Genomic DNA, 22,672 nt, shown 5'->3' with positions numbered 1-22,672 from the left:
GTCCACACGGGTGAACATGCTTGCCCACAAGGCAGCGACATACCCACGCATGTGCACAAACACACACTCAACCGCTTTCCCATGCAGGATCTTGTGTTTTTAAACACACAAATAACTGCAGGCATACACCGTGTTTCATGGGCCACACTCCCCAAAAGACAAGGGTGCACTTAGAAATAGACAGGGATGCACTTTTGTGAGACAAAGAGAGCGAGGGATGGGAGACAGAGAGATTAGCTGACTCCCTTGGATCTCCTTAGGAGGTTCTTAGTGGCCTGAGGAGTGGTGCTTCTACTCCCCCCACCCCAATATCTTCTCCCCGAATCTCTAGAGAAACTAGATTTTTTTTTTTTTTTGACAGAGTCTTGCTTTGTCACCCGGGCGAGAGTACAGTGGCGCAATCATAGCTCACTGCAGTCTCCAGCTCCTGTACTCAGCCTTGAACTCTCAAGCTCAAACTCCTCCCACCTAAGCCTCCCAAGTAGCTGGGACTACAGGCGCATGACACCACTCCCAGCTAATTTTTTAAGTTTTTTGTAGAGATGGGCGTCTTGCTGTGTTGCCCAGGCTAGTCTTAAACTCCTGGCTTCAAGTGATCCTCCCGCTTTGGCCTCCCAAAGGCATAAGCCACTGCGCCCAGCCTATAATTCTTAAGAATCCCTTCTTCCTGGGAAATCCCTGGGCCCTGCCCCACCCCATCTAGGGCCCAGGGAGACTATAAGTTTTTTCCTCCTGGCTTGGGGCACTGAAATAAGAAGATGACTCAGGGGCAGGGGCTTGGGTGGGTGGGGTGACTCAGCTGTCTAGAGGAGGAGTGTGGTCTGGTGACAGGAGAGATTACTTCTAGACCTCAGAGGGTATACCCTAATCCTCTGCGGCTCTCTGATGTCCAAACCTGGGCCAGGCGGCCCCTTGGGTGGGGATGGGGATGTGCTGCCCCCTCCCGCTCCTACAGACTCTGGGCTGCCAGATGAGGTTGAGGTGGCAGCAGGGGCCTCACTGGCCCATTTGAACACTGGCACAGGGTTACTACCCAGCCCTGTGTGCGACGTGCTTCTAGCCCCACCCCTGTGGGGTCAGGCCAATGGGCTTCTCTGATTATGGCATCAACTGTGTCCCAATTTCTGCCTCCAAGGTCTCTCCAGGGGATTGCTGGCTAGTCACCTGGGGTAGCCAAACAGTGCTGGGAATCTTGCAGAAGGACCCCCTTCACGGTTTGGCTGATTTCCTGACATACAGGAAATCAGGGCTGCCTCAAAACCTTCCTGGGCAAGGGCTAGTGAGGGTTTGGTGGCACCAGCTCTGAGCACACAAACAGACCAGCTTGGCTTCCTGCCCAATGTCCTGGTCTTACCCAGAAGGTCCAGGAACCTCTCCAGGGTATCAAGGATCTTAATTTTGCCCTTAGCACAACGGCAACCATAACTTGACCAGTAATGGCCCAACGAAGGGGCCTGGCTACCCTCAGAGCAACCCAAGAGGTCACAGGTAAGCTGTGGGAGTCAAAGGAGCTTTCACTTCCAGCCCTTGAAAAGAAGCAGAGACAGGCATGCCTGTCATCATCACCTCCAGCATCTGGAGGTCAGGGCTGCAGAGGGTACAGGAAGCAAATCCAGGCAGGAGAAAGCAACGTGGAGAACAGAGCTGAGGGGCCCGTGGCTGGAAGACAGTGGCACAGGGGTGTGGGTGTGAGTGCCTAGGAATGCCCATGTGAGTTTCTTCCAGAGGTAGGCAGCAGATCTCAAGCATCAGTCATACCCCAGAGGGAGGCCTGATCTGACCCAAGGCCTGGTCTTGTCAGACCCCAGGGCCCTCTCAGCCACCCCCAGGCCTGGCCCAGCGCCCCACCAGCCTCACTTCACCCGGTTGGAGTGCTTTCTCCAGAGCCCTTACTTGAAGCTCCAACTCAGCCAGCCCCACCCTAGCATGAAACCTGAGACTGGGGGGAGAGCCCTCAGCCTCTTGCTGCTCTGAAAATCACTCCCATTTCCAACAAGAAGGGAAAGACATCAGAATGGTTTCCCACCCATTCTTTAAGGCCTGGCCCCAATTGCACCTCCTCCACGAAGACCCCCCAGACCTTCCCAGCCTGCTGTGATCACTTTTCTCTGCCACCACCAGGCTGCAGAGGGGTAGGAGACTCCCTGAGCCTTTAGTGTCCTACTCTCCAATGTGGCACTCAGTGTGGCTTCGTTTGTGCCGTTGGTTATGTCTGTAGGTGTCTTGAGTCCCTACTGGACTGTAAGCTCCTTGAGGGCAGGGTCCTAGCTTGTACCTCCCACAACATCCATTCCAGGCCCTAGCACATATTAGGTATTGATGGATTGATGGATAAGAAGCACAAGGAGACAGCAGCAATCCCACACTCCTCAAAAAATTGAAGTGAGAGTCTGAGGCACAGAAAACAGGGAAGAGGCAGCCCACATTTATTTAGCTCTGACTCTGTGTTAAGCACTATTAAGTGTTTTATGTATGTTCTCATATTTAACCCTTACCACCAACTCTATGGGAAGATGTATAATCAGTCCCATTTTACAGGTGTGAAAGCGGCAGTCCAGACATGATCATTACCATTCTGAGGTAGTACAGCTATAATGAGTGGCGGGGTCAAGATTGAAAGCTAGATGTGCCTGCCTTCAAAGTCCATGGGCAGTCCACTCTGCCCTGTGCCCACTCCCAGCACCCAGCAAGAAAGATGACAGCGAATGTCCTGGTTTACCCGCAGCCTAGCAGGCGTGGAGGGGGAAGGGCTGAGGGATTTGCCCTAATCTTCTCCAAGGGATGGTCTCTTATTCCTGCCTGTGGGCCATCCTCCCAAGAGAGTCCCTGAACAGGGTCCCAAGAGCCAGGACTAGAGCAACCTGCCCCTCTGCCCCTTGTGCCCCACACAGGCAGTCCAGTTCTAGGAACTATGCCACTTCCCCTGGCTCTAGCTATTTGGAGATGAGCTGAAGTCAGAGAGGCAGGAAGTCGAGGAAAAGTTCTGATATCTTGTCCCTGTGTGTCCCCAAACAGCCTGCCCAGGGGCATCCAATCGGGCAAATGGCCCGAGTGCCTGGCCATCTGGTCACTCCAGGGGCAGGACCCCTCTGGACCCAGCAGGAGTGAAAGGGTTACATAGGGTCTTCAGAGACAAAGAACACACACACACAGGCAAACACACACTCCGGGATCCTGACCTCGGCTAATTAGCCTCTGGTGTCTCAGGGGTGACAGAGCTGATAGACAATATCTGCATTCTCTTTGTATTTTCCCTCTTTCCACCCCAACTTGGCCTTGGCAGGGGTCTCCCGGCACATATGGACAAAAGTAAGTCCCCCTTCTGGGCTGGCTTCTCTGACTTTGACAGCTGTCTCCTAAGTCCCAGAAAGCTGCAGCTACTGGTTAAACCACGGGACACCCAGAGAGCACGATCTCAGGGAGTCCCTGGCAAAACTTTCTTCTTCCACTTGGGCTGGGTGGTGGCCTGGGGGACCTGCTCCTTGGAGACTCAGGCCTCCCAGCTCCAAGCCAGACAGATGTGCAGCCCCAGGGCAGCCCAGACAGGCTGGAAAACACCCAGCTCCTGGAACAGGAGAGATGGGGGAGAAGGGGAAAGAACACGAACACACACACACACACACACCACACACACACACACGCGCACAGGAGTTTGGCCAGAAAAGTTTCCTACAGAAGGAGAAGCCGCCTTACCCGCCGGTTTTCCTGGGACCCAAAGAGAATTCCCCTGGAATCCTCTGGGAAGATGAGAGGCAGCGGCAGCAGCTTCCACCAACAGCAGCAAAACTTCAGTCCGAAAAGTCCCCAAACCCCCCTCCCTCTCCCCCTCTTTCTTTTGTTCCCCACTGCATTGCCAACCAGGCAGCTCCCGGCTTCCCACACTGGACTGTCCTCCCCCAACCCCAAACCCGAACCCGCCCGCGCCTCCCCGCCTGGCCCGCTGCCGGGGGGCCGGGGGGCGCTCACCCGCCTTGCAGGGGTCTTTGTAGTTGAGGGGCTCCGAGTCGTCCTCCTCCGCCAGGTCATAGGTGTAGTCGGCCAAGTCCAGCGGCCGGCCGGGACGCGGGAGCAGCAGCAGCCCGAGCAGCAGCGGCAGGCGGGCCACGCCGGGCATGCTGGCGGGGCGGCGGCGAGGGAAGCGGGGCACTGGAGGCCAGGGGAGGGCGTCCCCTCGCCCGCTCGTTCGCTCGATCGCGACCGCGACCGCTCCCGCCCTCGCTCCCCGACCTCTTCCCCTTCCCTCCGCTCGCCTCCCTCCTTCCTGTCTCCCGCCCCCCGCTCGGCCCGCCGCTCCGCGCTCGTCCTCGGGCTCCAGCCGTCTCCCTCTCCCTTCCCTTCTTTTTCTCTCTTTCTTTCTCTCCCTCCCTCCCTCCCTCCGGCTTCCCCCCCCCCTTTTTAGGGAAATGAGCTCGCTGGAGGGCGGGTTTTCGCCCGAGCTCGGCCCCCCTCAGGGCCGGGACAGTGCTCGGCCGGGCCGGGGCGCGCCAGCCGGGGCGGGGAAGGCGCAGAACCGCGCGCCCGGGGAGGGGGCTCGGGCCGCCCGGGCCGCGGGCAGCGGGGCCGGGGCGGGAGCTCGGGCCCCCGGGGTGCCGGGAGGGCTGTCGCTCCCGAGGTGCCCTCTAGCGGCGGCCTCCCCCGCGGGCGCCGGGCCGAGCCCCCGCCCCGCCGCAGGACACGCTGTCAGGTCCTCCCGCCGCCCCTGCCCCGCGCCCCCGCCTCGGGTCGGTCTCTCCGCCGGCGTCTCCCTCCCTCCCCTTCTCCGACCCTCTCTCTCTCGCGTCTCGCTCTCGGCGCTCTCTGTCTCTCTTGCTGTCTCGGTGTCTCTCGCTCCTCCGGAGACGCCGCTGGAGGGCGCCGAAAGCCCGTGGATGGCTCCCCGCGAGTCCCTCTCCCCCGCCGGCGTGGACCCAGTCCCCCAGCGCACTGGGACAGAGGCAGAATGGCAAACCCCACTCTGCTCTCCCGAGGCACTTCCCTTCCTGGCCAGCCCCTGCCAGGGCAGGACTATGCCCTGCAGAAAGATAGAAGCAGACCCTTTGCTTTTCAATCAGGCTGCTTTATTCTGTTGTGGCAGGAGTTCCCGGGCCCCGGGGCACCACCTCTGCCCGCCCCCATCCTCTCCCCAAACTCCCATTTCTCCAGGGCCTGTCCCTGCGTTGTGGGCAGAAGCAGCTTCTTGCCCGTCTGCAAAAGCTGCAAAAGACCCTTTGCCCAGGGCGTTTCCTGTCCCCTTGGGGCTTCCACTGACCCTGTGAAGCAAAGGAATGTTGAAGATGGACAGAGAGGATCGGGGGAATGGGAAGTACCGGTCTGTGAGCCTCCCCTCCCCTGAGCTCCCTGGATGACCCTGCTTCAGTGGATGCCCCAGCGCCTGGTCAGCGCGAGCGCTCCTCCACAGCCCGGGCAGGTGGCCCAAGCGCTCCCAGCGACCCTGGGATCACACCTGCTCACTTGAGGAGTCCTAGATGTAGTAGAGCGGCACCTCGCTACACAGGGTGCTCACGGCCATGCCCAGGAAGGCCGAGTCCCCTCTGGAGGGTGCTGAGCCTGCATCTCGCCCCTCCACCTGGTCCAGCTTAGAGGTAGGCACTGCGGGCTTGGCCTGCGGAGAGCATTCCATTTGGAATCTAGGAAGTGAGTTTGTATCCCGTGTGCAGCCCTTATTGTGGGACTTCAGGTATATCAGGCAATCTCTCTGAGCCTCAGTTTCCTCACCAGTAAAGAGGGGCTGTGCTAGAGTCAGAAGCCACCAGGTAATGAGTGGACTCAGCTGAGCCCAGCAGCTTGGCAGTGGGGTGGGAAGGGAAGGAGTCATGCAAGGGAATAGGGAGAGGGGCAGTCAGCTGGCAGCCAACAAGGAACGGTGCTTTACAGGTGACAAATAGCCACCATTCAGATGCTCCTCCCAGCAGCCCTGGGAGGGAGACAGCCCACTCCTTTCACCCACACACACACCTGGAAGTTCTGGACTTTTCTAGTGAGAGCCTCAAGACCGGGGATACTCTCCGGAGCTGTCTTCATGATGTAGCAGCAGGTGCCAGGGGCTGGCTTGTAGGCGATCAGGAGCTAGGCACAGAATGCTGGAGATGATTCGGGGGTCCCTGCCCTGCTCTCTCCCTGACCCAGGTCCTTAGCCACCTCTCTCTAGGTTGGGCATGGGAGTTATACTAGAATCTGGGGTTCAGGCCAAAAGGGCTGGAGGAGGGGAAGAGATGGATGTGGATGAAGTGGCCCAGCTGGGTGGCTCTAGCAGAGCCTTGTCATTGGTCCCAGGGTCAGGAGGTCCGGGCATACCCACCTGCTGGTAGTCATACACCACGAGGCCAGTGGAGCCAATGGAGAAGGTGGCAGTGGTACCCAGGTGCCCACTCAGGGCCAGGTGTTGCTGGGCTTCCGGAGCCCCGATGCTCATCTCCAGAACCTGGGGAAAGGGCATGGAGCTGCCTGGTTTTCCCCTTTCCTACTCAGCCTGTGGTACCCATCCCCATACTCAGGCCTCTGTACTAAAATGCGCTTCCCTCTTTCCCGAGAGCTCAGAGAGGCTGAGTGGAACCAGGTGCTGGAGGGAGCCGGCTGTCCTGCTGTGGGGCAGGGGCCTTGTAGAAAAGCCTGGGCTAGGTTGCCGCCTGGTTTGTGCCTCTTTCCTTCTAGCTGTGCCCCTTGCCTCCTCCCCTCCACTCCCCTTGGACAGTTTCCTATCGCCCATCCCACCTAGCCCCTCTGTCTGGCATGTCCTATGCCCACTGCCACCCCATCCCACACCTCTCACCATCTCCGTGTGTTTCTGGCTCATGTGGAGACCCATGAGCAGGGCTCCCACAATCACCACAACGACAAGGACCACCACCACCACCACGATGAGAAGGCGTTTCAGGTGCACCGGGCAGCAGGGGATGCCAAATCGGCCCCGGGGAGCTGCGGAGTAGTCCTGACACGGTGGGACAGGCAGGGAGACAGGCATGAGGTCATGAGGCTGTCCCCTCTTCTCCCTGCACAAGCTGGACACCCTCCCATGGCCGCCTAGGGCTGGACGGCCAGTGGGATGGACGGACAGGGAAGGGTTGAGGAGATCAGAGAAGGCTTCTTGGAGGAAGTGGCCTGGATTCTAACAAACCCATAGACACATAGAAGCTTAGAAGCAGAGTCTAGTTTTGAGGGACCCAAGAGAGCCTGCTTCACCTGTCTCTTTCTGCTGTGTCCCCCAGCCCCCTGGCATCTCAGTCATGGTCAGCCCCTCTCTGTTCCCCAAGTGATCACCTCCATGTGGTGACACAAAGTCTCCCTCCTTCCTGGAATGCCTTCCACCTTCTCCGCCAGGTGAGCTCCTTCTTATTCTGGCTCTAGCTCATGTGTCGTTTTCTCTGTGAAGTGTCCCCTGACTTCTGAAGTTTTTCATGGCTTCTGACTCGGGACTGTCTATGGATGGCCCTTTCAATCGACCCCTATCATGGCTCTCGGCCCACGAACAGCTCCCCAAGGGTCCCTGGCTTAGTGATCTTGGTGTCCCCCATCCTGACTTACCACAATCCTAGGTTAGTTGAGTGAATGGATCTGGATAAGGAAACAGGCCAGGGAGGATAGAGGAGGCAGGGCCCATCACACACGCGCGCACACACACACACGTGCGCACACACACTCACACACGCGCACACACACACACGCAACCACACTCACCGGCGGGCTTTCCATCAGGACCTCTTTGCTGCCCACATCCATCTTGCTGCAAGTACTATGCTGTCCTCTCCTGCTCTCCCAGGTGTGACCAGGGTCTTATATGTGTCCATAGGGAGAGAGGACAGAGGTGAAGGACCAAGCCTCCTGTGTGCCAGCCAAGCCCTTGGCTTTGAAGCTTGTTTGTTCCTGGCCCTCTAGAACTGAAGCCCAGATAAGCCAGCTGTGAGAGCCCCCAAGGGCCCTTGGCCCCGGCACATGAGTCCTCTTGGCCCCAGCAAGAGCAAACCTAGGTGAGCTGAGCAAACTTGCCCTTGGGCCATCTGCACCTCTCACCGTGGGTGTCTTCCTGGCGTGCTCGCCTTCCTTGCTGGCACCTGCCCCTGCTGCCCTGTGACTTTCTGTATTCTTCTGCCAGCCTGAACCTCTCAGGCAGCCAAGGGTCTGACTGTCACGTTTCCCAACAGAATTTCTCGATGCATAGGGATGCACTCCAGGAAGGGGGTTCTGGAGGCAGCACCTGTAGACTCAGAGAGGACTCTGCCTAAGTCAGGAGGTGCTTTGACATCAGTTTTGGGGGTTTCATAAATGTACATTTCCCTGCAAGGACCAATTCCAACTTCAAGCACTCTTTCCCTCACCTCGCCTCCTCCCACACATCTGGTACCAACCTCAAACTTGCCCCCAGTGATTATTTTCCTGATTCTGGAAACTGTCCCCACTGGTGGCAAGCTCTTACTGATATGCAGTGCTTCCTTCTTTGCTCTGGGCTTGTCTGTCAATTGCAGGCTTTGCTGATGGCAGATTCCAGGTCTGACACTGCTTTCTTCTGTCCGCACAGCCCTGCACAGGGCTGGCTCTGGTCACTGGTGGGCTCCCAGTCTCCCCATCCTCAAATCAGCCCACTCACCCTGTGGTCTACACTCTACCCCTCTAGACTCCCCCTTCTACATCCTCTGATCCTAAATTTGCCCTGAGAATGATACTCACCCAAATACGATCAACTTTCATGACTGTCTCCTTCCCTTTTCTCTCTCTTTCCTAGTGCCTTCCCCAAAGCCATCTCTATGTATTTACCAGGTCAAATCTGCCAATGACTTTGGGCTGGCTCACCCTTCCTCTCAGGTCCCCTTTCACTCCTTGGGCCAGGTGGTCTCTAAAGTCCCTTCACCTCTAAACTCAGGTGGCTGTGGCAGAGTCCAGGCCTGGGCTTGCTCCCTTAACCTCCTATCCCTTTTTTTTTTTTTTTTTTTTTGATGAAGACAGCCCCTTTATCACCCAGGCTAGCATGCAGTAGTGAGATCACTGCTCACTGCAGCCTTGACCTCCTGGACTCCAGTGATCCTCACACCTCAGCCTCCTGAGTAGCTGGGACTACCAGAGCATGCCATCATGCCCAGCTAATTTTTGCATGTTTTATAGAAATGGGTTTTTACCATGTTGCCCAGGGTGGTCTTGAACTCCTGGACTCAAGTGATCTCGGCCTCCTAAAGTGCTAGGATTACAGGTGTGAGCCACCATGCCCAACCAGCCTCCTGTCCTTTAACGTGCCACCCCAGTTCCTGGCCCCTGCCCCAGCCCCCTCCCACCAGGGCCCTGCCCTTTGGTCATGAGCTGGCAGGTTCCCCTGTCCCCCCCTCCACCTGGAGGGCCTTCGGCCCCAAGGTTGCATAACAACATGGCATCTGAACTGAGAGCCCCTGAGAAGCTGAGACGCGCAGGAAGGAAGAAAGGGAAGGAAGTGTTTGCTCCTACCACCCTCCTCATCCCCGAGCTGCCCCTTTAAATATTTGCCTAAGGCTCCAGCAGCCAGAGTGTGTCCTAGGACAGTGAAAGGAGGGGAGGGGTGCCGGGAGGAGGGGGAGCCCAGAGAAGCGTCCTCTCAGCTCAGCCTCAGCTGTGTGCAGGTGCCAGATGTAGGAGACAGCTCGCCTGCAGTGTCCACCCCTGCCCTCCCCCAGGGCCCCCACTCCTGCCCCCATCATCCTGGCAACATTGGGATTGATGGGCTGACTCACGCGTACTGGGCCTGAGCCAGGTGGGCAGCCAGCCAGCGGGAGAGCCAAGCACTGCAGGCATCTCGGGGTCCCTGTGGGCATCTCAGGGGGCCGTGTTGTCCTCACGTGGGACTTGTTCTTAGCAGGCACTGTGGGTGGGGCTTGCCACCATCACTGGGTGCTAGGAGAGGGGTCTCTTTCTTTGAAAAAGCCTCTGCTCTTTCTGATCCTTGGTCTCTCTTGCCTGTTGCCCTTAGGCTGTAGCTGTCATAAGCTCTGTGGCTGCTGTTGCTGCTGCTGCTTCTCCTTAAAACTCATTTTTGCTTGAGGGCTGAGGGAGGGTGCCCGCCTCCTGGAGCACTCACACTAACCAGGTGAAGGTCCTGGGTTCCTTGGAGAAGGAAACACAGAAGGATCTGTAGCTGGGTGTGCCTACCTTCCCCCTCCCCCATACAAGCCCTATCTGTAGCCTTCTCACTTTTTTGCCTTTTCTCCTTATGGGAGAAATGCTTAAGCCATTTCTCCCTCTGTGAAAGCCAACCTCCAATCCCTCTCCACTTCTCCGGTGTCATTTATTTATTTATTTATTTAGAGACAGTATCTCACTCTGTTACCCAGGCTGGAGTGCAGTGGTGCAATGACAGCTTCATAGCTCACTGCAGCCTTCATCTCCTGGCCTCAAGTGATCCTCCTACCTTGGCCTTCCAAAGTGCTGAGATGATAAGTGTGAATCCTGCATTTGACCTTCTATCTCTCTGAATGCCACCCACCCAAACAGGCCAAGTGCCACCGGCACCTGCTCTGTGACCTCACTCCAGTTCCTGGTGCCCTTTGAAACCCTCAGCCTCTCTGTGGCACCTTCACCTGCCATTCAGCTCACATGAATGTTCTTGTCAGCTACATGGGTGATTTTTATTGCTCTGTCTTCCAGCTCAACTGCAGGCCCTGGGAAGGAAAGGAGCACTCTTCTCATGGGCTTCTTTGAACCTGCCGCTGGGCAGGAGGCATGCAAACAGCCAACACTTCATGATAGTCAATGATGAGACCAATACCAACAGTGGTCAATAGTCCATGTCTTCTGTATGTGGAGGTCTCCGCGCTTCCACTGGCCAGCTCTGGGACCCAGCGTGAGTCATTCTGCTTTGCTAGGCATTAGTATCTTCATCTGTGAGATGGGTCTGGTACTAGCTGTCCACCTCACGATGCTATTAGAAGGACCTAATGGCATCAAGGGTATGACATCCAGTCGTCATCATTAGCATCATCTACTTCATCCTCTAGGGGACCTCCCACTAGCTAAGAATACAGCCGAGACTCACCCTCTTTGTCTGTTTCTGGGTTGACCCCCTCTGAGAGCCCTGGGTGATGGACGGCCCCACAGTGGCCACCCCTTCTGTGTGGGCCTCCCCGTTTCCTCCTCCAGCCTCTCAGCTGCAGGGGTGGGGACAAGATTCACTTTGCTCTTTGTGTACTGGGCAGAGCCGTGCCAGGGACGGGTGGGGACAGTTGCCCAGCTGCCCCAGCCACCTCCCTACCCCCACTGCTTCCCTGCCCCCAAGTTGGCATGGGGAGGGCAGCTAAATGTGTGGCAGCAAGTAGACATCAAAGGGCAGGGGCATCCCTGGCTGGGAGAACACGACTTAAGCTCAGACCAGAGAATCGCCTGCTGGCAGAGTCTGGGGACAGCTGGGGAAGCGTCTTAAAGCCAGTGGTCTCGGTTCCCTGGACTGGTGTGGAAAGAGCACAAGACTAGAAGCCCAGGCAGCTTACAGCCAGGCTCCCCTTGCCCCGTGCCTATGAGCTCTTAGGACAGTCATCCTCCGCTACGGGGGAGCTAACGTGGTATAGAGCAGCAGTCTTCAAGCTTTTTGGTTTCAGGACCCCTTAACACTCTCAAAAAGTATTGAAGACCCCAAAGAGCTTTTGTTTATGTGGGATATGTCTGTTGACATTTATTGAGAAATTACATATTTAGTTACATATGAATTTAAAATATCAGTAATAAACCCATTATATGTTATGATATAAATCACATTTTTAATGGAAAAACTATTTTACAAAGCAAAAATAAAATTAGAAAGTGTCACTCCTTTACAGTTTTAGAAATCTTTTAAATTTGGAACTTCATAGAAGTGAAAAGGGCAAATCATGTCTTAACAATATTAGGAAAATTGTTTTTACCTCAGAGACAGAGGAGGCCCAGGGCTACACTTGGAAGAACGCTGCATGGAAGGACAACCGTGAACGTTGAAGTTGGGCACAGTGGGCGGAAATCCCTGCTGATACATTTTTCTTCTGATGCGACAGGCCTCACTTTTCTTGTCTGTAAAAGGGAATTACTATCACCTGCCTCAAACTATTGAGAGGATTAAGTAGGGAAAGTACAGAACACTCGAGATAGCAAACTTAGCCAGCCTCTTTTTGGGGGGCCTCAGTTTCCTCATTTGTTAGACAAAGGGCTGGATTGAAAAATATCTAAAGCGCTCCCCAGCTTCAACAGGCTGTGGTTGAGCAGTGAGAAATGTTCCAGAATTCCACACAGTCCCACTCCAGCTCCAGAGGCTGCGTTTCCCTTTTCAGCTCATGCTGACACAAAGGTACATTCTGTTCAGCGGCGCGTGGAAAAACATGTGAATTCAGTTAGAAGCGCACTTCAGACTCCTCCAGGACGCCCTTGTGCTTCTAATCTTGCATGCTAACTGAGATGTGCGTCTGTCACTCACGACATGCCCATGATGCTGCCTAGGGGATGTGTCCCCCCCATGCAAAGAAATCCAGGTACACAGAAGCACAGAGATCCCTAACCCCGAAGCGCCTGCACAAGGCAGTGTGTGCATGTGCCTGTGCAGAGACAGGTGAGCACCGGTGCGCACGGTCGTGCCCAGCACACGAAGGCACAAGTACAAGCTCACACGCATGCACTCACGCGCAGCCACACACGCGGATGGCCCCAGAGACTGCCCGTGAGAGCACACAGCGGCCACTCCTCCCCTTTGGTGACTCCCAGACTCCGGCCTCCCACCGCCGCCCCGCGCGCGCCCCCGCCGCCCGCGCCGCAGTCCGCATCCACCCCGCGCGGTCAGCCCCGGCTGCGGCTCCAGCTCCGCGCTCCGCGCTCCGCGCTTCTCTCCCGAGCCGGATCGCGGGAGCGAGCAGGGGAGGGGACCGTAGCCGGCGCCCGAGGGCAAGAGGAGTCCGCAGGCGGGCCCCTGGCTGCGGCAGCAGCTGCCGGTGGCCGGGAGGTGCCAGCCCGCGCGGGGTGGCCCAGCCGCGGGAGCGGTGGGGCGGGGTCCGCGGCTGCCGACCCCAGGGAGAGCTCGCGGGCAGCATGGCGGGGCTGCGGGCCAGGCGGGGCCCGGTGCCGGGGCTGCTGGCCCTCTCCGCGCTCGGCTTCTGCCTCATGCTGCAAGTCAGCGCTAAGAGGCCTCCCAAGACGCCCCCCTGCCCGCCCAGCTGCTCCTGCACCAGGGACACCGCCTTCTGCGTGGATTCAAAGGCAGTGCCCAGGAACCTGCCCTCGGAGGTCATCTCCCTGTGAGTGTCCAGCCCCGGCCTTGGGGGTGGGGAGGGAGAGGAGGCCGAGGACAGCTCTGGGAGAGGACAGGAGAACCCTCGCTCCCCCTCTTCAGAGTATGGGGACCAGGGGGGCTGCAGGGGTCCTCAGGCTGGAGAGTCCAGGCACCAGTCGGGTAGGGAGTTCTGCAGCTTTGCAGCCTCAGCGGCCATGGGTGGGGAAAGCAGGAGTTCACCACCAAGAATGAATCATCACCACCACGAGCGTCAGTGAGACCTACTGTGTGCTGGGCTCCAGACTTGGGGGTGGGGGAGTTGCTTACACGAGCATGTGGACCCCTGCCTGTGATGTCACACCAAGGGCAGGAGAGTGGCAGCCAGGGCAGGTGGGAATGAGCTGTGCCCTCCCAGCATCCTGGCATGGGGAACACGCTTGCCACTGACCAGCCACTTGGCACCCAGCCCGGCCAGCCTGTCACTTGCAACAGCCAGCCTCTGGGGCTCCCCTTGTCTGTGGGACCAGAGAGGTTGTGAAGTCCTTGGGGACCAGGATGCCAGCCCCCACCCCCATGCCCCATCTTTCAACAGCACCCAGCCCATTGTGGGTGTTTGGATGATGATGGTAACGGTGTGGGTGATGGAACCTTTTCTTGCGTGAGAGGGAAGCTGAGCCTGGGGCCATGGGTGCCCCAAGAGGCAATAGGGGAGGACCGTGGTGAAGGCAGGCAGTGAGTTTGGGAAGAGAAGGGAAAGACACAGGTGGGGGCCAAGGTCGGTGAAATGGGGCGTTTCCAGGGCAAGTGAGTACAAAAGCCTCTGCCCTCCGTGTTCACCTCTCCCTGCCTCAGCACAGCCCCTGCAGACCCCACAGTACTGACTCGGGTGTCCCCGCAGGACCCTGGTGAATGCTGCCTTCTCAGAGATCCAGGATGGAGCGTTCTCCCACCTCCCGCTGCTGCAGTTCTTGTATGGATAGGGCCTTGTGGAAGGGTTGGGGGAGCTGTGGGGATGGTAGCAGGGAACAGATCCTGGGCTGGGGAGAGGGAGAGTGGGCAGAAGCATCCTCTGGAGACAAAGATGCAGGTGTCCCTTGCGTTTGTTCTGATAGGATGTACCCAAAAGGTGGGGCAGCCTGGAGTCAGGGGAGTCGGGGCAGCAGGAGGACAGCTAGGGATGGCACAGAGAAGCCAAGCACGGGGGATCTGGGGATGGGCTTGGTGCCTCTGGAGACTCAAGAGAACTGGGTGCGATAACCTGGGCTAGTGCCTAAGGTGGGCACTGTGGGACCATCTTAGAGACAGGTGACCCCAGGAATCACGGATCCCAGAAAGAGCTGGGGGCTGAAAGAAAGGGATGGCAGGAGTGTCTCCAACTCTACAAGATGCCGTCCATGAGGGACAGTTGTCCATGATGGGCTGGAGTGGGACAGAATGAGGGTGGGGGAGAGGGAGAGGAGATGCCACTGGGGAGGGCCAGGAGCTGGCTTGACAAGAGAACTCTGCCTCCGCCCAAGTTTAGAGACCAACAGGGACCCTGGGAGCTTCTGGGGCCAGAACAGGCTCCTGCCTGGCCTTGTTGCCCAGGTGGCCCAGGGATTCCCTATGGGGTCCCTAGGGGTGGCAGCAGGGCAGCCAGGTCTTGGGGAAGCCCAGGGCTGAGGCAGTGGGCTGGGGGCTGGGGCAGCAGGCACACCCTTGGAAGCTCTAATTCCACCTTTGTCTCTGCAGGTTACTCAACTCCAACAAGTTTACACTGATTGGAGACAACGCCTTCACAGGACTGTCGCACCTGCAGTATCTGTGTGTGGGAGGGAAAGGGGCAATGGGAAAGAACAAGGGAGGGGGACCCCAGGCCTGGGAGGCCGAGGGACTGGGTAGCGATTGGATGAGAATGCCATGGGAGGGAGAGGTGATGGGAGGTGAGAGCCCTTGCATCCCATGATGGCAGGACCCGAGCAGAAGGTCGTTTCATTCGTTTTGCCTCCACCCTACCTGATGCCCTATCCCTATGGCTTGATGATGCCAGACTCCATTTGGAAACCTGTCTTGGGGACATGGGCTGAAATCTAGGCTGGGGCATAGGGTGAGTGCTGCTGGGGGTCTGGCATCCTGTGTGACCACTGAGGCAAGTTCCCGCTTTCCCCAGCTTCATTGAGAACAATGACATCTGGACACTATCCAAGTTCACCTTCCGAGGACTTAAGTCCTTGACTCACCTGTGAGTACGTCACACATATACACATTGTACCAAAGCCCCACCTCTCCTGTGGCCTTTGGCCTTGGTCATAATCTTCAGATGACCTGGGGGTCTCTCTTGCAGCTCGCTGGCCAACAATAACCTGCAGACACTGCCCAGAGACATCTTTCGGCCCCTGGACATCCTGAATGACTTGTAAGGCCCGAGTCCTACCTCTTCCAAAAGTGCCACAGAGGGTGCATCCCTGGAGGGAGTGATGTGGGAGTCAGAACTGGGATGGTCATAAGGTCTTGAGAAGCTGGGAGGGCTTGGGTCTGGGGGCCCCTGAGAAGATGAGGAGGTGGAGTTAGATATAGATGGTAGCCTTACAAATTGGATTTTTTCTCAAAGTGCGCCTGAGACACCATGTGTGTATGTTTTTTGTTTGTTTGTTTGTTTTGTTTTTTGGTTTTTTTTTTTTTTTTTTTTTGAGACGGAGTCTAGCTCTGTCGCCCAGGCTGGAGTGCAGTGGTGCGATCTCGGCTCACTGCAAGCTCTGCCTCCCGGGTTCACGCCATTCTCCTGCCTCAGCCTCCCTAGTAGCTGGGACTACAGGCGCCCGCCACCGCGCCCGGCTAACTTTTTTTATTTTTAGTAGAGACGGGGTTTCCCTGTGGTCTCGATCTCCTGACCTCGTGATCCACCCACCTCGGCCTCCCAAAGTGCTGGGATTACAGGCGTGAGCCACCGCGCCCGGCCGGTATTTTTTTTTTTAGATGGAGTCCCACTCTGTCACCCAGGCTGGAGTACAGTGGCACAATCTTGGCTCACTGCAACCTCCACCTCTTGGGTTCAAGTGATTCACCCTCAGCCTTCTGAGTAGCTGGGGCTACAGGTGTGTGCCACCACACCTGGCTAATTTTTTGTATTTTTAGTAGAGACGGGGTTTCACCATGTTGGCCAGGCTGGTCTCAAACTCCTAACCTTGTGATCTGCCAACCTCGGCCTCTCGAAGTGCTGGGATTACAGGCGTGAGCCACCATGCCCGGCCAAAAATGTGCTTTTCAAGGCTGGGTATGGTGGCTCATGCTTGTAATCCCAGCACTTTGGGAGGCCAAGGAGGGCGAATCACCTGAGGTCAGGAGTTTCAGACCAGCCTGGCCAACATGGTGAAACCCCATCTGTACTAAAAATACAATAATTATCTGGGTGTGGTGGCAGGTGCCTGTAATCTGGGCTACTTGGAAGGTTGAGGCAGGAGAATCACTTGAACCTGGGAGGCAGATGTTGCAGTGAGTCAAGATCGTGCCATTGCACTCCAGCCTGGGCAACAAAAGCAAAACTCAGTCTCAGAAAATTAAAACAAAAACAAAAAACAAAAAAAATGCACTTTTTAAAAAAAAATTATTTTTTTTTTTAGACAGAGTCTTGCTCTGTCACCCAGGCTGGAGTGCAGTAGTGCCATCTCAGGTCACGGCAACCTCTGTCTCTCAGGTTCAAGTAATTCTGCTTCAGCTTCCCGAGTAGCTAGGATTACAGGCATGCACCACCACACCTGGCTAATACTTGTATTTTTAGTAGAGACGGGATGTCTCCATGTTGGTCAGGCTAGTCTTGAACTCTCGACCTCAGGTGACCCGCTCGCCTCTGCCTCCCAAAGTGCTGGGATTACAGGTGTGAGCCACTGTGCCCGGCCAACATGTGCTTTTTTTTTTTTTTTTTTGAGACGGAGTCTTGCTCTGTTGCCCAGGCTGGAGTGCAATGGCGTGGTCTCCGCTCACTGCAATCTCTGCCTCCCGGGTTCAAGTGATTCTCCTGCCTCAGCCTCCCAACTAGCTGGGACCACAGGTGCGTGCCACCACACCTGAGTAATTTTTGTATTTTTAGTAGAGATGGGATTTCACCATGTTGGCCAGGTTGGTCTCAAACTCTTGACCTTGCAATCCACCCACCTCAGCCTCCCAAAGTGCTGGGATTACAGGTGTGAGCCACCACGCCCAGCCTGTGCTTTTTAAATTTATATTTGATTGGACTCCACATTAAAGTCCAATCAGGGGGAGGAGAGTTTGAAAGTTTTGAGTAAGTAGTATATAGCATATAGTAGTATATAGCATAGCCACACTCATTTATCATTATTTATAAGAAAATAAAAGCCTTGGAATGTGGGAGGCTTAGAGGAGCAGGCATGCAATGTACTGCTGTTTAGGTTGCATACTGCAAAAGCCAACCTGGCCAAAAAGGTCAACAAGGGCTGAAACTGACTCCATATTCTGCTGGCCAAGCCTGTGTCTATGGGGCTGCATCCAGCCAGAGGAAAACTTTTCTCTAATCAATACGAAGATGCATGTGAAAGACTCGCAGCAGCCTTGACCAGCTCTATTTCTGAAAACCTGGAGGGCCTGGGTGGGCAGAGCCCTGAGAGCCTGTCTCTCTCTGTGCCTTCCTCCTCTGCCCTCATGATGTAGGGACCTGCGGGGCAACTCACTCAACTGCGACTGCAAGGTGAAGTGGTTGGTGGAGTGGCTGGCACACACCAACACCACGGTGGCGCCCATCTACTGCGCCAGCCCTCCCCGCTTCCAGGAGCACAAGGTGCAGGACCTGCCGCTGCGGGAGTTCGACTGCATCACTACGGGTAGGAGGTGCCCCTGCCTTGGGTGTCAGTCCACGTCTACCCCAAGGCAGCTTTACAGGTGTGAAACCCCCCCACCCTGCCCCATGACACCCAGTGGCAGCAGTAAAGCAACCACCGTCACCCAAGCAGCCCTTCCCTTCTCCCTCTGGTCTTCAGTAACACACCTCTCATCTTGCAGATTTCGTGCTGTACCAGACCCTGTCCTTCCCAGCAGTGTCAGCTGAGCCCTTTCTCTACTCCAGTGACCTCTATTTGGCTCTGGCCCAGCCAGGTGTCAGTGCCTGCACCATCCTGAAGTGGGACTATGTCGAGCGGCAGCTTCGAGACTATGACAGAATCCCAGGTACCTGGTTCTGCTGGCCCTTGCCAGGGGGAGGGGGGAGTGGACTCCGTCATTCAACCCCATTGAGTTCCTGTAGGTAGAGGGATAGATGAGACATACCCTCTGCCCACAAGAACTTTCCAGTCTTTGGGAGGAGGCCAATATATACACAGATAACATCCATATGATAGGCAGGTGTTAAGAGGGAGATATGAACACGATGCTCTAGCAGCACAAAGGACAAGCCTACCCTGGGCAATCAGGGAAGGCTTCCTGGTGGAGGGGGAATACCTAAGCTGAGTCTTGAAGGAGAGAGGAAAGGGAGGACTCAGAGGTGATCCCCAGGTTTCTGGCTTACATAATTAGATGGACTGGGAAATGAGGAGGAGACAGGAGTGACTATTGAGCAGTTTTGGATCTACTGAGTTTGAACTGAGTCTTGAAAGCTGAAGGAGACTTAGCTAGGAGCAAAAAAAGTGGAAAGAGTGTTTTGGCAGAGGGAACAGCATGAACAAAGTCAAGGAGGTGTGCAATAACTTAGTATGTGACTGTGTATATGTGTGCAAATCATAAGCAGCTTGTATGACAAGGGATAAGGTTCAAGGTGGGGAGTGGCAACCAGATATTCATGCGTACCAGCTCATTGACAGAGTTTAGGCAGAATGTGTGATCCAGTCTGCATTTTAGAAAGCTTCTTGCATGGAAAAAGGCTAGGTGTGGGGCCAGACATGAGGGCAGAACAGCAGGGGGATATGTGCCTGTCTGCTAGAGGGGTGCTGGAGCCTGGATACGAGACAGTAGCAGTGGGGATGGAGGGAGATATTTAGAAAGAAGGGTTAAACTGACACCAGATAAAATAGAAAACTTACATTGCCCTGTCTCCATTAAGGAACTTGAAGTCAGTATTAAAGAAAAAAACAAAAACAAAACACCTTCCCCTAAAAAAACCTCCTGGCCCAGAGAGCTCCCCTGGTGAACGCTATCAAACATTTAAGGAGGAACTAACACCAATCTACATACACACTATTAGAAAGTAGAAGGGAAGGCTGTCGGGACTTGAGGACTGATCAGGGAAGGGTGAGTGGAGGAGAGAAGGGTGTTAGGGATGACTGCCAGGTTTCTGGATTGGGAGACTAGTGGAGCCACAGCTGAAATCAAGAACAGAGGAGGAGGAGGGCAGGCTCAGTGATCGGTATGGAGCTCAATTGTGAGTTGTGAGTCGTGACTGAGTTTGAGGTGCTTGTGTGGGTGTGTGGGCCAGGAGAGTCTGAGGGAGGATTAGGAGCTGGGGTGTGGCATGGGGATCATTAGCATCTGGGCAGGGCAGACCAAGCTCCAAAGAAGGGATTTAGGCAGTGACTGCCAGAGCCTGAGGCTCTACACAAATTTCTCTTGGGGGAAAGGTGGGGTTGTAGTGAGAAGGAAAGAGGGGTGAATTGGGGATGTCAAAGTGGAGATGCTGGGCAGCAGCTGGAGACCCCAGGACAGGTGAGCAGTGTGTGGTTTGATGTGCCTGGTGCCCGAGAAGGGCTCCGATGAAGCTGATTGTGAGTACAGGTGCCCATGGGCATGCATTCTTGTACATAAAAGCCCTTTCAAAAGTGAGAACTCTTGGGAGGATGTGTTCTCATGTGCTGTGATGCAAACAGCAAAGTGTCTTGGGTATACTTAAGATTCCTCTCCCCTCTGTGGATCCACTCAAATTCTTCCTCCCTTCCCTGCCTGGCCACTGCCAGTGTGGTAGCTTTGGGCAAGTCACTTGCTCTATCTGAGCCTCAGTTTCTTTCTGTGTGAAACGGACAAAATCACAGGGTCCTTTCCAGAGTGATGAATTCCTCATCGACGTAACATGTGCTTACATTCAGCACAGTGACTGCACACAATACAAATTCAATAACTGACATTATGGTTAAGCAACGAGTCACTATCAAGGGACACCTATTTTGTGCTGTATCAGCTTATATTTGAACCCTAGGGGTATGGGCAGAACAAGGGTGATACTAAAACTGGTTATTAGCTGTGAGACAACTGGAAAGCATTGGGTGCTTAGTGGATGAACTTCAGTGTGGGTGGAATGGTATAGCGCAGAGTCTTAGTCCTGGCCCAAGGTTGGAAGGGACTGGCCTTCTCCAAGGGGGTGGGATGGAGTGGGAGCTGCCAGCCTGCCTGATGCTGCCTGCCCCTGTCCTGGCACAGCCCCCTCTGCAGTGCACTGCAAGCCGATGGTGGTGGACAGCCAGCTGTATGTGGTCGTGGCCCAGCTGTTTGGCGGCTCTTACATTTACCACTGGGATCCCAACACCACGCGCTTCACAAAGCTGCAGGACATCGACCCACAGCGTGTGCGCAAGCCTAATGACCTAGAAGCCTTCCGCATCGACGGCGACTGGTACTTTGCCGTGGCCGACAGCTCCAAGGCAGGCGCCACCAGCCTCTACCGCTGGCACCAGAATGGCTTCTACTCCCACCAGGCGCTGCACCCCTGGCACCGTGACACCGACCTGGAGTTTGTGGATGGCGAGGGCAAGCCACGGCTGATTGTGTCCAGCAGCTCCCAGGCTCCGGTCATCTATCAGTGGAGTCGCACCCAGAAGCAGTTTGTGGCCCAGGGTGAGGTGACTCAGGTACCTGATGCCCAAGCTGTAAAACACTTTCGTGCCGGCCGCGACAGTTACCTGTGCCTCAGCCGTTACATCGGTGACTCCAAGATCCTGCGCTGGGAGGGTACCCGCTTCTCGGAGGTGCAGGCCCTGCCCTCCCGGGGCTCGCTGGCCCTGCAGCCCTTCCTTGTGGGTGGCCGCCGCTACCTGGCGCTGGGCAGCGATTTCTCCTTCACCCAGATCTACCAGTGGGATGAAGGACGACAGAAGTTTGTACGGTTCCAGGAGCTGGCTGTGCAGGCTCCTCGGGCCTTTTGCTACATGCCTGCTGGGGATGCCCAGCTACTCCTGGCCCCCAGTTTCAAGGGACAGACGCTGGTTTATAGACACATTGTGGTGGATCTCAGTGCCTAGGGGGGTGCCGAGGCCTCTGGGCTCCTCAGGGTGGAGGATGGGTGGGGGCCTCTGTGAGCACCACGTGTGCCCGTGTGAAGACGCGAGGCCAACCTACATCCATGCCCTTGCATCTGCACATGCCCAGTGTGCAGGCACACCCCGTGGACTGGCCCAGGAGTACATGCATCATCACTGCAATCAGCATGAACACCAGGCACCCCTGGGACACCTAGCGCCCAGTTCCTGTGATCCCAACCATAGCCCCCCCTCCTCTGCAGCCTTCCCCACATTCTGCCCCCTGTCTTATGCATATGAGTGGTGCAGGGTGCTGGGAGCGAGGGGGCCGCATCCTCCTGTCCTTGTGCTTCTCCTCCTGCCCTGTGGTCTTTCCTGTTGGTGCTCCAGGCGTTGTTTACCTGCTCTTGCTCCCCACTGTAGCCCACAGCCATATCTGTCATGCTTCCCCAGGGGCACTCACCCCTGCCCCAACCTGTCTGCATGCTCACATGGACGCGGACAGACACACTCAGTTACACACTCACACGCCCGGTCTGCACTCGGTGTCTGTCTGTAAACATGTCAGGACACGTGTGCATACAAGCAGATTCAGCACTGCCTACCAGGCTCTCCTGTTACCTTGCCTCTCTGCTTGGAGGGGGCCCCCTTTGCTCACCCCCAGCGTGCCCCCCCCCGGAACTGATAAGGATGAGAATGGTGGTGCCAGCTTCTGAGGGCCTGCTTGGCCTCCTGGGGGCAAAGCCTCTCTGCCCGAAGCAATAACAACAGCAGCAAAAGCAGCCCCGGGGAGCTGCCAGGGGCGTCTGTCTCTGCTCTCCTTGTCATTTCCTTCATGGCCCTGAATCCCAGCTCACCCATGGATGGAAGACCCCCCCCTCAACTGAAAGCCTTTCTGCCTTCCTTCCTGTGGCTGTTGCTTTCTCAGGCTTGGACTGTCCCCTGGTTCACCCTGTCTTTGGGATGTGGCCCCCCAGCTGGGCAGGCTTCTTGGGTGGATTAGAGAGCTGGCCAAGCTACAAGCACCTGAGCTACCTGCAAGGGTGCCCACAGTGGAGCTTGGCCTGAAGGCATGTTGTAGCCCTGGCCCCCCCAGTCCACAGAGGCCCCCAGAAACACTGCCTTTCAGTGGACGGGGTGGGGACTGGTGGGAGGGGCCCCACGAGCCTAGCTTCTGCTGCCCTCTGCTGTCTGCTGAGATGCCAAGCTAGTGGAGAGGGAGTGGGCTGGGGTGGCCCTGCCCTGTGCCCAAATGGTGTGATGCTCCTTGTGGCAGGATACCAGGGTACTGGGGGGCAATGCTATGATTCACTTGTTTCAAATAAAAAGCTCCCTCCCCATAACCGGC

At 56.2% G+C, this 22,672-nt stretch overlaps 3 protein-coding genes across 5 annotated transcripts in view; 1 reads left to right on the top strand and 2 right to left on the bottom strand.

Moving 5' to 3' along the window:
• The window catches only part of BMP1 (bone morphogenetic protein 1), a 48,141-nt gene extending 43,207 nt beyond the window's left edge, over window positions 1-4,934 (bottom strand). For both annotated transcript variants that reach the window (XM_033227834.1, XM_033227845.1), the window contains exon 1: window positions 3,967-4,934. In XM_033227834.1, coding sequence (XP_033083725.1) covers window positions 3,967-4,114 — 148 coding nt within the window. In that variant the 5' untranslated portion in view covers window positions 4,115-4,934. The remainder of the gene's footprint in view (window positions 1-3,966) is intronic.
• A 101-nt stretch (window positions 4,935-5,035) lies between these two features.
• On the bottom strand, window positions 5,036-10,825 carry SFTPC (surfactant protein C). 2 transcript variants are annotated; one of them, XM_033227859.1, is made up of 8 exons: window positions 10,514-10,825; window positions 10,364-10,467; window positions 9,690-10,059; window positions 7,675-7,769; window positions 6,770-6,928; window positions 6,299-6,421; window positions 5,956-6,066; window positions 5,036-5,249 (listed from the first exon to the last, which is right to left on the bottom strand). In XM_033227859.1, exons 3-8 carry the CDS (start codon window positions 9,748-9,750, stop codon window positions 5,058-5,060), a joined length of 741 nt encoding a protein of 246 aa, XP_033083750.1. In that variant the 5' UTR covers window positions 9,751-10,059; window positions 10,364-10,467; window positions 10,514-10,825; the 3' UTR covers window positions 5,036-5,057. The 2 variants fall into 2 exon arrangements, with proteins under 2 accessions (XP_033083750.1, XP_033083759.1); XM_033227868.1 differs by lacking the exons at window positions 9,690-10,059; window positions 10,364-10,467; window positions 10,514-10,825 and adding an exon at window positions 5,444-5,602 and having other exon boundaries at window positions 7,675-7,857.
• Window positions 10,826-12,486: 1,661 nt separating this feature from the next.
• LGI3 (leucine rich repeat LGI family member 3) lies at window positions 12,487-22,672 on the top strand. The gene is made up of 8 exons (XM_033227824.1): window positions 12,487-13,202; window positions 14,076-14,147; window positions 14,909-14,980; window positions 15,327-15,398; window positions 15,501-15,572; window positions 17,822-17,991; window positions 18,170-18,334; window positions 20,510-22,672. Exons 1-8 carry the CDS (start codon window positions 12,613-12,615, stop codon window positions 21,325-21,327), a joined length of 2,031 nt encoding a protein of 676 aa, XP_033083715.1. The 5' UTR covers window positions 12,487-12,612; the 3' UTR covers window positions 21,328-22,672.

Source organism: Trachypithecus francoisi, unplaced genomic scaffold, assembly GCF_009764315.1.
Source record: "Trachypithecus francoisi isolate TF-2019V2 unplaced genomic scaffold, Tfra_2.0 Contig01440, whole genome shotgun sequence".
In the NCBI taxonomy this organism is placed as follows: Eukaryota; Metazoa; Chordata; class Mammalia; order Primates; family Cercopithecidae; genus Trachypithecus; species Trachypithecus francoisi.
This window is presented reverse-complemented; position numbering and strand designations above follow the sequence as displayed.